Source organism: Camelina sativa, chromosome 5 (assembly GCF_030686135.1).
Source record: "Camelina sativa cultivar CO46 ecotype springtype chromosome 5, ASM3068613v1".
Classification (NCBI taxonomy): domain Eukaryota; kingdom Viridiplantae; phylum Streptophyta; class Magnoliopsida; order Brassicales; family Brassicaceae; genus Camelina; species Camelina sativa.
The window spans coordinates 5,264,151-5,278,082 of record NC_141884.1 but is presented as its reverse complement, the minus strand read 5'-3'; the positions used below and the strand labels follow the sequence as shown (position 1 = coordinate 5,278,082).

Sequence of the window (13,932 nt, the reverse complement as noted above, 5' to 3'; positions counted from 1 at the left end):
TTTACATGAATACAAAATACGAACATGGCCGTCAAAATAAAATACGAACATGTTGATGAAATTAAAGAAATAAAGAATTTGCAAGTGGACGATGCTTTGAATGATAACCCAACAAGGCCAAGCTGTTCTCTTTTTTAATATATTTTTCTTCTGCCAAATAAAAAAAGGAAATGCAAGTTGCAAATTGTTTATCTTTACCTCTCCTTTCTTTATGCTTCTTCTTCTCAATCCAAAAGGATATAATTTTAAAATATAGAGAAGCGCAAGTTGCATGTCCTTTTACATCACGAGAGTCACGATATGTTTCGTTTCCAAGTGATTTCTTAGAATATATATATACGTAAATGTGATTTTCCTATATTCGAGAGGTTTCTACATTTCTCTATCCACAAAAAAAGATGTGATTGATCGACAAAACATGAATCGTATGCAATGAAAGTTTTTTTTCTTTGTCCTTCGATCTATATACTTATAATTTGTTCAAACTTCTATGTTTGCAATAACCATAATCGAAGTTTACCATTAGTTATATAACAAATATAAACAATTAAATGTTTAATTAATATTGTGAATAACATGATAATGTAATACTAGCGAATATGGTTTCATACGATCATCTACTATATTTTTTTTGTGGTTGTCAAATATTGACAAATATAGCATAGCTTACTAATCATAAGATATATACTTAATGTGGCCACGAAAGGTGTAAAAATAAGGAAAAAAGGAATGGGAAAGAAGTTGGCGGTGCAAGTGGGAGTGGGGCAGCTGCAATGTTTTGCAAGTTGGGCAAAACTTATTAATTGTGATTTGCAAATTGAGTTTTCTTTTTCTTCAAAAATAAAATACATGTGTGCTTTTGAGATCCATCACCCCACTGTTTCCTCTAATTTGATTGGACCTCTGCCCAAGTTCCCGCTCGTTAAAGAGTAGGAAAATAACATAAGAATTCAGAAATAAACGTAATGTACAAATTGCATCACAAACCGAACCCACATATATTAGCGACTTAGCGTACGGCCTTAATTCTATTTTGGGTCGAGTTAAGGTAACTTCAATCTATCTGTTTTATGTTGTATATATCATCTAGAAGGTCCAAGACCAAAAGAATAGAGAAGAATTGTTTTTAGGTTCATTCCAATAACTAATTTCCAAAAATTTGTTTTAAATATATATATATAGATATATATGTAAAGAATAAAGAAAAAACTAATCCACACATGTAAAATTAATTTGTACAAGAAGCACCATCCACAAAAAGTGAATAGAGAGACGTAATCAATGATATAAAATGTAACCGTTTCCACGAAATTTATAAACGTATTCAACCTTACATATGCCTACAATATATATATATAACACCATTTGAAAATTGTTTTGTAACTTAGACCCTAACCAGAAAAAGAAAAAAAAAAAAAAAAAAAAAGGAAAAGCACCGGCCAATATTTCAGTCAATATTTTATAAATTATATGGAACCACGAACGATGGGCCTATAGTATTCGCCTCCTATACCCAACTGGACCCGGTCGTTTTTATATGAGCGCAATCCCAACCTATGTGTACGTAATAACAATTACACACGCACGACGCATTTTCTCTTTTTTTTTTTTGCCTTTACGCCACACAGTGTTCGGACAATCTTTTGATTCGTGAATCTCTTGATCAGTTGATCTTCTTTCGAGAGAGATCGTGTTAACATTATAGTAGGATCCAACCAACTCCTTGATACTGATCAAATATCTGTAGAGATTTGTGAAAGCTTGATTATTATTGATCATAGATCTCACATATATATAGTACAAGAGATTGAGTATCTTGACGATATACACAAATCTTAGTCAAGATAACAACAAATAACATTTAACATTATCTATACTTATACGCCCCCTCAAGATGGACGGCGGGAAGAGAGTCCAATCTTGGAAATAAGCTGAAGAAATCGCGTCCGAGGTAGCGGTTTAGTCAGAGCATCAGCAAGCTGATCTGCAGAGAAAACATGGGACACACGAAGAGCCTTGGCCTGTACCTGTTCTCGGACGAAATGGTAGTCAAGAGCAAGGTGCTTCATGCGAGAGTGAAAGACCGGGTTTGCCGCCAGGTATGTCGCCCCAATGTTATCACAATATAGTACCGGAACTAGTGGAGAGTGGAAGCCAAGCTCAGTCATTAAATAAGTAAGCCAGCGAACCTCAGCAGCTGCATTCGCCAGAGCTTTGTACTCGGCCTCAGTAGAGGAACGAGAGACGCCGGTTTGCTTCTTCGAGGACCAAGAGATGGGCTGTTTGCCAAGATAAAAAATGTAGGCACCTGTAGAAGTGTAGTCATCACGATTGCCTGCCCAGTCCGCATCTGAGTAGGCATGAAGTTACATAGGTGTCGTGGCCGAGAAGAAGATCCCTTTGTGAGGAGTGCCAGCTAAATAACGAAGAACTCGCTTCACTGCAACCCAATGCACATCAGTTGGTCGATGCATAAACTGAGATAGGCGATTCACCGCAAAGGCAATGTCAGGACGAGTCAGACCTAGATACTGCAGACTGCCAACCGTTGCACGATACTCCGTCGGATCAGAGAGAACAGCTCCAGTACTCAATGTAAGAATCTGAGAAGACGACATAGGAGTGGCAACCGGCTTGGCATTGAACATTTTTGTTTTACGCAGCAAGTCAGTGATATATTTCGTTTGAGTGAGAAGCAGTCCGGCAGAGGTGCGCGAAGCTTCCATACCAAGAAAGTAAGAGAGATCACCAAGCTGTTTGAGGGAGAACTGTGCAGCAAAAAGAGTTGTTATGCGAGTGATCTCGGCCAAAGAGGAGCCTGTGATAATTATATCATCCACATACACCAGAATATAGACATACGCAGTCAAAGTACGCAAGACAAAGAGAGAAGCATCAGCAACAGAGTTCCGAAAGCCAAGACTGAGAAGACAATCTTTCAAAGCATTGTACCAGGCCCGTGGAGCCTGTTTCAGACCATAAACCGCCTTCTTAAGACGAAGAACATGATCCGGATAGTCTTTGTCAACAAGGCCTGGTGGTTGTAGCATGAACACTTCTTCATCAAGTGGACCTTGAAGAAAGGCGTTGTTAACGTATAATTGCTTCAAGGGCCAGTTACGAGCAACGGCGATGCCAAGAACCATGCGAATTGTGGCATGCTTTATAACCGGACTGTAAGTCTCATGAAAATCAATACCTGGGCGCTGATGAAAGCCTTTAGCGACCAGACGCGCTTTAAAACGTTCGACATCACCATTTGGTAGGCGTTTGACACGATAGACCCATTTCGAACCAACAATATTTTTGGCCAATGATCTGTCGACCAACTCACATGTATCATTGCGAGCAAAAGCTTCGTATTCATCACTCATCGCCCGACGCCAACGCTCATCCTTGAGAGCTTGTACGTGATTTTCAGGTTCAACTTCCTTGAGAAATGCAGTGAGACCATACTTGGGGTTTGGTTTTGAAATGTTGTTCTTGGACCGAGTGAGTATGGAGTGAGTGTTGACTGGCGGAGGAGGAGCTGGAGAGGCATGTGCTGTAGGAGGTGACACAGATGACACCAGAGAAGGTGATGTAGTGGTCGGTTGTGTCGTTGTTGTTGTCGTTGCAGGCAAAGAGTCTGAGCTCGAGGACTGTTCGATTGGCCGATGAAACACTGGAGCAATGGAAGCGGATGTGGTGTCGGAGGGTGTGAATGAAAGGGACGAGAGTGAAGTGTTTTTGGAAAGTGTATGAAAAGGGAAAACAAACTCATGGAGCTCGACGTGACGAGATACATAGACTCGAGAACTAGCGACATCAAGACACAAGTAAGCACTCTGACTTAAGGAGTATCCTAAGAAGACACACGGCTTGGACTTTGGAGAGAATTTGTTGTGGCCATAAGGACGAAGCCAGGGATAGCAGAGGCAGCCGAAGGCGCGAAGTTTGGTGTAGTTTGGTGTTGTCTGGAACAGTAGCTGATACGGTGTTGTGTTCGCCAAATTTGGTGTGGTTAGACGGTTGATTAGGTAAACAGCAGCAGCGAACGAGTACGTCCAGTATGTTCATGGCATTCCCGCATGAGAGAGGAGAGTAAGGCCGGTTTCGACAATGTGACGGTGGCGACGCTCAGCAATGCCGTTGTGTTCAGGAGTGTGGGGCGGTGTCGTTAGGTGTGTGATTCCGTTGATGCCAAGAAAACTCTTGAGAGCGATATACTCTCCGCCATTGTCAGAGTATAGGGTGGTGATTTTTGTCTTGAAGCGGTTTTCAACCAAAGACTTGAAGAGAGGAAACACTTGAGCAACTTGTGACTTTGTTTTGAGTGGATAGAGCCAGGAGTACCGAGTAAAATGATCAACAAAGAGGACGTAGTATTTATAACCATCAACCGATGTAACCGGTGATGTCCAGACATCGGAGAAAATTATATCAAGCGGTGCTTTTGAAACAAGAGTAGAGGAAGAGAAAGGCAATTTGTGACTTTTATTACTAGAGCAAGAGTTGCAAATAAGAGAAGACGACAACGAATTTGAAATAGGTAAAGAAAAACGAGAAATCATATGACGAAGAGTGTGAAGATGTGGATGTCCTAGATGAGAGTGCCAATCAGCAAAAGAGGATTTGGTGCAGGAAAACGCAGAGATGGGTGGAAAGTGTTTCATAGGCCATTCATACACTCCCTCATTGGCCTTGCCGCTGAGAAGAGTTGTCCCCGTTCTGAGATCCTTCACCTGAAACGCAAAAGGACACAATTGAACCATAACATTATTAGCTTTGCACAGTTTGTTTACTGAGATAAGATTCTTGCGTATTGATGGAACACATAAGACATTATTAAGATGAAGGGGACGAGAGTTGGAGGGAAGGATAGTTGAACCAGTATGTGTGATTGGGAGAGCAGCTCCATTTCCAACTGTCACGCTTTCACCCCCAGTGTAAGGAGAGTGAAGAGAGAGGTTGGACAAGTCGTTAGCGATATGGTGCGAAGCACCACTGTCAAGAAGCCACGGATACAAATCTGCAGGTGTTGCAGTCGTATGATGCGCCTGGTTCGACCATTGCGGAGACGGAAGAGGCAAATGAGGAGCAGAAGAGGACCATGGTACGAGACCACGAAACGGGGTTGATTGATGAGGAGAAAATTGTTGGTGAGACGTACTGGAGACACCCTGTTGATACTGCGGATGGCGTTTCGCACCATGACCTTGCACTCCACAAATCTGACACTTTCCAAGGTAGGGACGAGGTGGACGGAATCCGCCACGAGAAGGTGAGTAACCACCACGAGAGTAGCCACCACAAGAGCCAGAGGATGCACCACGTCCTGATTGTTGGCGGAATTGAGCATTATTGGCCGTGACAGGGGAAGAGTTGTTGATGACTTCTTCACCACGCAAGGTATTCTCTCGGTTGATGAGCTTCTCATGAAGCTCGTCAATGGAAATAGGAACATCACGACCATTGACCATTTCCACAATTGCTCTGTAGTCATCACCAAGACCACCAGTAATGACATCAAGCAAATCTTCATGTTCCATGGCTGCACCGAGAAGAGCGAGCTGATCGGTTTTGTCAACAATGAGTCGCATGTACTCATTGATGGATTTGGTATCCTTGGTGATGTTTTTGATTTCTTGTTTGAGTTGTTTGATGTGGCCACGAGATGGTTTCTCATAGGTACGGTGGAGAATCTGCCAGACTGCGAGAGACGTGGTGGCTCTGGCAACGATCGGTTGGACCGCAAGGGAGAGTGAGCCAAGAAGAGAGCTGTATAACATCTTGTCTTATCGCTGCCATGCTGCAAATTCTGGGTTAGGAACAGCAGGGACATCAAAGGGTTTGATGGTTTCATCAGGAATACAGGGTTCATCAACGATGAACCAGTGAAGCTCATGTGCCTCAAGGAGAGCACGAACTTGCAGCCTCCAGGTGATGAAGTTTGTCGGAGTCAGTTTGGTGATGTTGGACATGTTGAGGGAGATCAACGCAGATTTAGGACTGGAGGGGTTGAAGATTGGGGCTGTTTCAGCCGAGCCAGAAGAACTGTCTTTGGACATTGCGAACAGAGGAGAAAAACGGAGAACAAAGAGGAAGAAAGAAAAAAAAAACAGAGAGGAGAAAGGAGGAGGCGGAGAAAAGAAAATTTAGGTTTTAAGATCAGATAAGCTCTGATACCATGTAGAGATTTGTGAAAGCTTGATTATTATTGATCATAGGTCTCACATATATATAGTACAAGAGATTGAGTATCTTGACGATATACACAAATCTTAGTCAAGATAACAACAAATAACATTTAACAGTATCTATACTTATAATATCATGACACAAAAAAAAAAAAAAGATTCTTCAATGAGTTTATTGGTTTACTATTTTCATTTGATTAAAAATACCAAATTACATTATAATGATATTTTTTAAATAATATAATGCGATAAATAATGTTTAATTTAATTTTATCGATCCCTTACTAAAACAAAAACGTATATAAAGAAAAAACAGAAAACATAAAAGAAGAAAGAAAATAATATATTCTTAATTAAAAAACAACGAAGCAACGCAAATCAAATTTTGAGGTAACTTGAAGACAACGAATAGTATAAATGTGGAAACGTCAACAACTTGACCTTACGTTTACATATTATATTATTTGACCATATTGTTTGGATTATGAAAATAAAAGTTATCAAGCACTCTAAACTGTCGTACGGAAATACCCATATGGACCCATTGGTTCTCACGATTTATGAAGAACGCCAAGGGGTATTCTCGGTAAGAAACAATCTAATCGATAGTCGCCTTCACTTGCAAACCAAGGGAGATGCGAAACCACCACACCAAAGAAAGTACAGTTTTAGTTGTCTGACCCACTACTTCTTCGGTAAAAGGTTTTATCTAAAACTATTTGTGAAAGTCGTTGACGATATACATATATACAATTTGTGATTTAACTGAAAACGACAATAAAGGTGCACAAGTCACACAACGCTGGTGGAACGTACGAGCCAAGAGAACACTTGAGTCGGGACATGAAACACGCAGCTACAATACAAAAGTTCTTTCAATTTTTTTGTAAAGACCGATTACGGTCAGACTCCTTCTTCTAGAGTCAGCTTTCGACTCTATCTCATAGAGACTTGGCTACTTAATTTAGTAGAGTCCTTGCCCGACTCTAACTTCAAGTCATATGAGCTCATTAATTTCCACCTCTAGAAATTAAGCTTTCAATATTTTGTCTTGAATAGTTAGCTTTCCTCTCTAGCTAATCAACTTTAAAAATTATTATTTTTCTGCAAGTGGGCATTGCTTGGCAAACTATCAACACAAATTATAGAATATATCTCAAGAAAATGGTTCAGATGTATATAAAGGCATACATTATTCATAGACAGCTACTGAAATTTGATTGGCCACCAAACTACAAAATAACTTCAAGAAGGCTGGAGTTAAAAGGCAAGTCAGAGAAAGACACATCAATATAAACTCAAAACAACAACAATAACAAACATATAACTAATGGCAAAGCGACAACTGTTGATGCTTGGAATTAGGGCAAGCTTTCACACTATCGCCGCCGTGCTTGTGGCCGGAGTAATATTTACTGCCGTGTTTTTGTCCCGTAATGGTTTGCCAAAGGAATACACTCAGAGCCACGGTGTTTCGGACCGAGGCGGAGATAGTGGGAGGGAGTGTAATTTGTTTGAAGGGAAATGGGTATTTGATAACGAGTCATACCCTCTTTATAAAGAAGAAGATTGCAAGTTCATGTCTGACCAGTTGGCTTGTGAGAAGTTTGGGAGGAAAGATTTGAGTTACAAATTCTGGAGGTGGCAACCTCACACATGCGATCTCCCAAGGTTTATTTCCTTCTGTATTGTTTTCACTTCACATTTTACATATTTTTCTTTATTTATGGCAATTCATATTAAACATGTTGCATTATCTCCGCTAGTTATACGCTTTTCAGTTAAAAATATTCAAGAAGAATCTTTGTTTACTAATTTAGCAAAAAGAAATTGACATAAGTCAACTAACTTCTCCTACCGTTCAATTCTTTCTTTAAATGTGTATCTCAGATTTTTTTCTTTTTTGGTAAGGATGTATGATTTGTACATAAAGGTTGGTATGATTTCATTTCACTAACTAACTGAGACATTTGGTTGTAGCAACAAGTAAAGCCTTTGTGCCATCGTCCTATATTAGTTAAATTGATGAGAATTAGCTTTGACAATATGAAGATAATTCTCCTCTTTTTTCTGTTTGTTGGTAATATCACTTTGTATTACTCAGAAAAATAAAAGTGAATTTACATGTGGTTTGGCTTATATAAGTTGGGCCCTTATTGTTTATATGTTAAAGACGATTAGTGTTACCAATATTGTTATTCTTGAAATCATCTAAAAAGGTTCAACGGGACAAAGTTGCTGGAGAGGCTAAGAAATAAGAGGATGGTGTACGTAGGAGACTCCTTGAACAGAGGCCAATGGGTATCAATGGTGTGTATGGTTAGTTCGGTCATTACTAACCCAAAGGCGATGTATATGCACAACAATGGCTCTAACCTTATCACCTTCAAATCTCTCGTAAGTACTCCAAATATTTCACACTCAATTAATTTTTGTAAAGTGGGCGGCTACATAAGAGTAAATAATGGTGTGGGTTAGAACCATCTTTTAGAACATGCGCAAGAAAGTTGCATGCAAATAGTGTATTTGTTCAATATTCCCAATTAAAAAAAAAAAATTGAAGAAAGTTTAAAAAAATCTCTAAAAACTAAAGCCTTTTGTTCTATATTTTTTTTCGATATTCTTTTTCATTAGAACAATAATATTCCTTTGATTAATGTTTAAAAGTGATCTCCAAATAATATGAGCTCGATCTTTGTGGATCATCAGGAATACAATGCGACAATAGACTTCTATTGGGCTCCTCTACTGGTGGAATCCAACTCGGACGACCCAACAAACCATAGATTACCCGATCGGATAGTTCGGATCCAGTCAATAGAGAGACATGCAAGGCATTGGACAGAATCTGATATCATCGTCTTCAACTCTTATTTATGGTGGAGAAGGCCTCATATCAAGTCATTGTAAGTTTTACTTTACTTATAATTAAGTTAAACTCACTTAATCTCAATATGTAATAAATGGTAATATATAAAAGGTGGGGGTCGTTTGAGAAGTTAGATGGAATATACAAGGAAGTGGAGATGGTGAGGGTTTATGAGATGGCTTTGCAAACTCTTTCTCAGTGGTTGGAGGTTCACGTGAACCCCAATCTTACCAAACTTTTTTTCATGTCCATGTCTCCCACCCATGAAAGGTACCTTTCTCTAACTCTTTTCGATATCCATGATACTGCTTTTTTATCTTTCTTTTTTTTTCCCTCATAGATTCGTATCTTCATTATTATTCTTTACTTTTTTTGGTAAATATGTTATTCTCCTAATGTATCAATTGGTTTCTTAGAGTGGGAGTGGAATTTTCTCTAGTTGAACTTTGTTTCATGTTCGAATATAATTAAAGGTCCTTTTGTGTTTTCCCACGTTTTTTTCATAGCGTATTATGTTATTGTTATATATTTTTAAAAATTACATTATTGTTATATAATGAGGGTATTATTTGGTTTCTTACAGAAGATAACAAGTAAAATAACTACACATATTATATGTAGGGCTGAAGAATGGGGAGGAAAACTTAATGAGAACTGTTATGGAGAAACTAGTCAAATAGATAAAGAAGGATATACTGGAAAAGGGTCGGACCCAAAGATGATGAGAGTCTTAGAAAATGTGCTTGACGGGCTAAAAACTCGAGGATTGAACATGCAGATGATAAACATTACGCAACTCTCGGAGTATCGAAAAGAAGGTCATCCTTCGATCTACAGAAAACAGTGGGAAGTACCATCGAAGGAAAATGAAATCGTGAATCCAAATAGTAACTCAGATTGTATACATTGGTGTTTGCCTGGAGTTCCTGATGTTTGGAATGAACTCCTTTATGCTTATATTGTTGATAATCACTCTAGTTGAAAGCTACACTTACATATCTTTTGTTTTTTTTTCCTACGTATTCCACTTCAATTGTACAGTTGATTTGCTTACCCTCATTTGTTTTTAAAATCAAAAATTTAACATGTTTTTCTTAATTTTTCATTTCTTATTTCATGGATGAATTTGCTAGGTGGGATTGTATTTTTTTCTAACTGATTAAACTTAATCTTGGAACCTATAAGTTTTCTATTAAATAATCATAACCATTACCAAATCCTTTTTTTTTGGGTCAAGACATTTTTTTGGCTTTGGGCCATAATTAGTATAGGCTTTGAAAGTATTGAATATGTTTTCAAGAAAATCCATCAATCATAGATATGCTAGTTAAGAATGTGCATTTTTTAGTCTATGTAGTTTTTAAAAAAATTTTGTAACTATGAAACTTGCAAAATGTGGAATATTGTAAAATCTACACATATTACATAAAATGCCTATAAGCATATGATGATATAACAATTGTTCATTGTATGTAAAAACCACTAAAATATGTGTTTATATTACTTAGTTTATCCTTGTACACTGTGTTAACTGTTAAGAATCATGGTTGTGAGTTGTGATAAACTGGGACTAGGATATATTCCAGATTTAATGTTTTTTTTTTTTTCGTTTTAAAAACCAGACTCTACCATTATATCTTTAGTTCTTTACTAAAAATAATGGTGTTACCAGTCATACCATAAACTCAAGAAAGTGTGTGCATGAAAAGCTGTGTGTGTTAAATTCTGTGTCACAAAGTAGAAGGCGGAGAAACTGGGAGGTTGGCAGGACAGATTACAGAATCATAAAGCCGCCCTGAAGTGACGCTCCAATTATTGTTTTGATTTCTTCCCAATTTCTCCATTATTTTTATTTCTCAATTCTCATTTCTCGAATTTCTAAAAACTTAGATTTCAATCATCCTTTTTCTTGGATTTTTCGATGAATCTCGTTCTTCATACTACATTTTTTGTTTCTTTACTTTTTATTTTTTTGACTCATAAATTGGCAATAGACCCCATTGATTGAAGACTGTGTGGATGATGACCATTTTAACGAAAAGCTGATCAAATGAGGTTGAGTTTTGTCAGAATGAATGTCTTTGCAAAAAGTTTTCAGCCAATTAATACTTTTGAATGTATATTGGTTCCTTTTATATGGAGGCTTCCCACAACTCTGATTCTATGAATCTTGGCTTCGTATAAGATTTTAAAATTTTTCAAACAAACGAACAAACACTTGATTACAACTTAAACGTTTCGAATACCTTGTTTGTAGTCTAACGTAAACTATGATGGTAATAAATTAAGAAGAAGAATGATTAAAATAGCTAAGGACTTTAGAGTTTTGCAAACATATGTATTACCCTCGTAGATCAGGTCCAATGCCATATTTTGTTTCCAAAATAAACTTGGTTACGATATATGCCAGCGTTCTTTTGTAGTCTTTAAATTTTCTAACAGAAGCTAACTGTTTGACAAAAAAAAAAAAAAAAAAAAAAAAAGAAGAAGCTAACTATCTATTTACTAACAAAGTAAAATATGTTAGAATGCTGTGTTCATAAATTCTATGTCACACCATAAGAGTACAACTGTGTAGAGATGGCAGAATATGGAGACTATAGAATTCTGTGAGTATTAATAGCAAAAATAACACTCCAACTTAGATTCGTTCATCTTCATGTATTTATGTAGATTTTAATATCATTTTTTTCTTTTCTTTTTGATATTTATTTAACAGGCTATTGATTGAGTACTGTTGCCTATGATAATGACCTAACGAAAAGCTGACCCAAATTTAGTTGAATAATGTCAGATTGAATGTTTGTAAATTCTCAGCCAGTAAAAGATATAGAGGTATATATACATTTATCTAATTGATTATTCTTGTGTGTATTTTTGTTTTCTTTTGTTTGGAAGTTCTCAGGGCACTACAAGTACATGGATCCCTCATCTCATCTTTTATTAATACAATTAGAAGTTATCATTTCTTTTCTTTGTAGTTTTTATAATTAGATTATGATCATACTTTCTTCCAACAATATACTTTCCATATTTTAATTCATGATTTTTATTCTATCAGCTAATTTTCGAATGTTAATATATTTTTTAAATTTTTATAAAGTTTATGAACAGATTTTAACACTTAAATAACTGAGAAAACTATTTGGTGATGAATCCTATAATTTCATTTCTCAATGGTTTAGTTGGCCAACCCCTTCTTTTAGAAAGAAATAAGTGGAAATAAAACAATTTCAATTTCTAGAAAAAAACATCTATACTAGTATTTTTGCATCAGCTTTTGCTCAAAAATACTTTTTGGAAAGTTTTTGCATTTAATGCATTGACTTTAATATTAGTTACTAAAAATTTCAAATTAATTATAAGTAAGATTTTTAAAAAATAAGGAAATTTTTCTACCTCATTCAACATAAATATATATATGATTCTTTTTCATTTTTATTTGAATTTATATTTAAATTATCTTGAATTATTCTATGATACATTTAGTTAATAAAAATTGTGATTTTTTCCTACATATGATGTAATACAAATTTTTTAAAACAGACATATATTACTCAATTTACAGATATAATATCCCATATCGCCTAAAAAATTTGGGCAATGGTTTAGAGTCATACTATAAAAGAGACCAAAATGATTCATAATACAAAAATTTTGATTTATCAGGCATTCAAACTTAAAAAAAAATTATTTGGTTTATTCCGATTCTTTATTAAAGATTTTTAAAAAGTTAAATATTATAAATATTTATATTTTATAAAAAGTAGAATTATTATAAATATTTATATTTTTTTAGAAAGTTAAACTTTATATAATGTTAAACATATTAATAATATTTAAACGTTCATGAAATTTCAAATTTATAAAGTTTAAATATGATAAATATTTCAACTTTTTAAAAAGTTAAAAGACCTTTACAATATTAATAATATATTTAAATTTTTACGAAACTTCAAATATGATAAATACTCAACCGTTTTAAGAATTCTAAATATTATAAATATTTAAACTTTATAAGAAACGCCAATCTTATAGAATGTAAATGGTTACAATCTTAATAATTAGCATAGCAACTCAAGCTAATATTTATAATACAAGAGAATAAATATAAAAAATTAAGATGATATAGTGCGAGTTAAAATATTTTGAGATGGAGTTATATAGCGGAACGAGTTTGTCGATATTTACATAAATTTAAAATATCATTGAATTGGTGTTACACGTCATTTTATTATTTTGTTAACACTATTTGTATCAGAGAATAGACATATCAAATTAACTTGATTAAATAAATATTATGTAAAAAACAAATTATATTGCGGTATTATATGGTTTAAACTTTAAATCATAAAATTAAAAATTATTATATAATTATAAAATATTTAACCAACAAATAAAATTTATAATTTAAATGTTTTTGTTATAAATAATTTGTACTGCGATGTACCACGGGTCCTAATCTAGTGTAGTGATGAAAGCGAGAGATATATGGGACGGACTATTGAAAGCATGGACCACACCGCATGATGTGAGATTGATGTGAATATGGTAACTAATAACACCCAGACTCACTTTTATGAGAAAATGTATCTTAAAATTTGCTGTTCATCAATGCTCAGATTCGTTATAGGGGAACACAATCATTATTTGAAAAGAATGAATACAACTCTTTTTTTTTTCATTTGTTTTAGTCTTTTAGAGTTAGAATTATATACTAACCTAACCATAAACCATCCAAGCTTTTGGTAAAAAAACTTACCCAACTATACAAAAAATGTTTTAAAAAAGAAGATCCAATACACCGCTAATTATAACCAATAATAGCAAGTCATTTGATAAATAATAGCTGTTACAGTTTATTTCTCTTCTTTTTTTCCCGGG

General features: G+C 35.4%; 1 protein-coding gene across 1 annotated transcript; it reads left to right on the top strand.

Moving 5' to 3' along the window:
* Positions 1–7,399: 7,399 nt before the first annotated feature.
* Positions 7,400–10,146, top strand: LOC104785628 (protein trichome birefringence-like 34). The gene is made up of 5 exons (XM_010510885.3): positions 7,400–7,850; positions 8,399–8,576; positions 8,889–9,085; positions 9,160–9,318; positions 9,670–10,146. The coding sequence occupies exons 1-5, from the start codon at positions 7,510–7,512 to the stop codon at positions 10,028–10,030; spliced, it is 1,236 nt and encodes a 411-aa protein (XP_010509187.1). The 5' UTR covers positions 7,400–7,509; the 3' UTR covers positions 10,031–10,146.
* Positions 10,147–13,932: the final 3,786 nt, after the last annotated feature.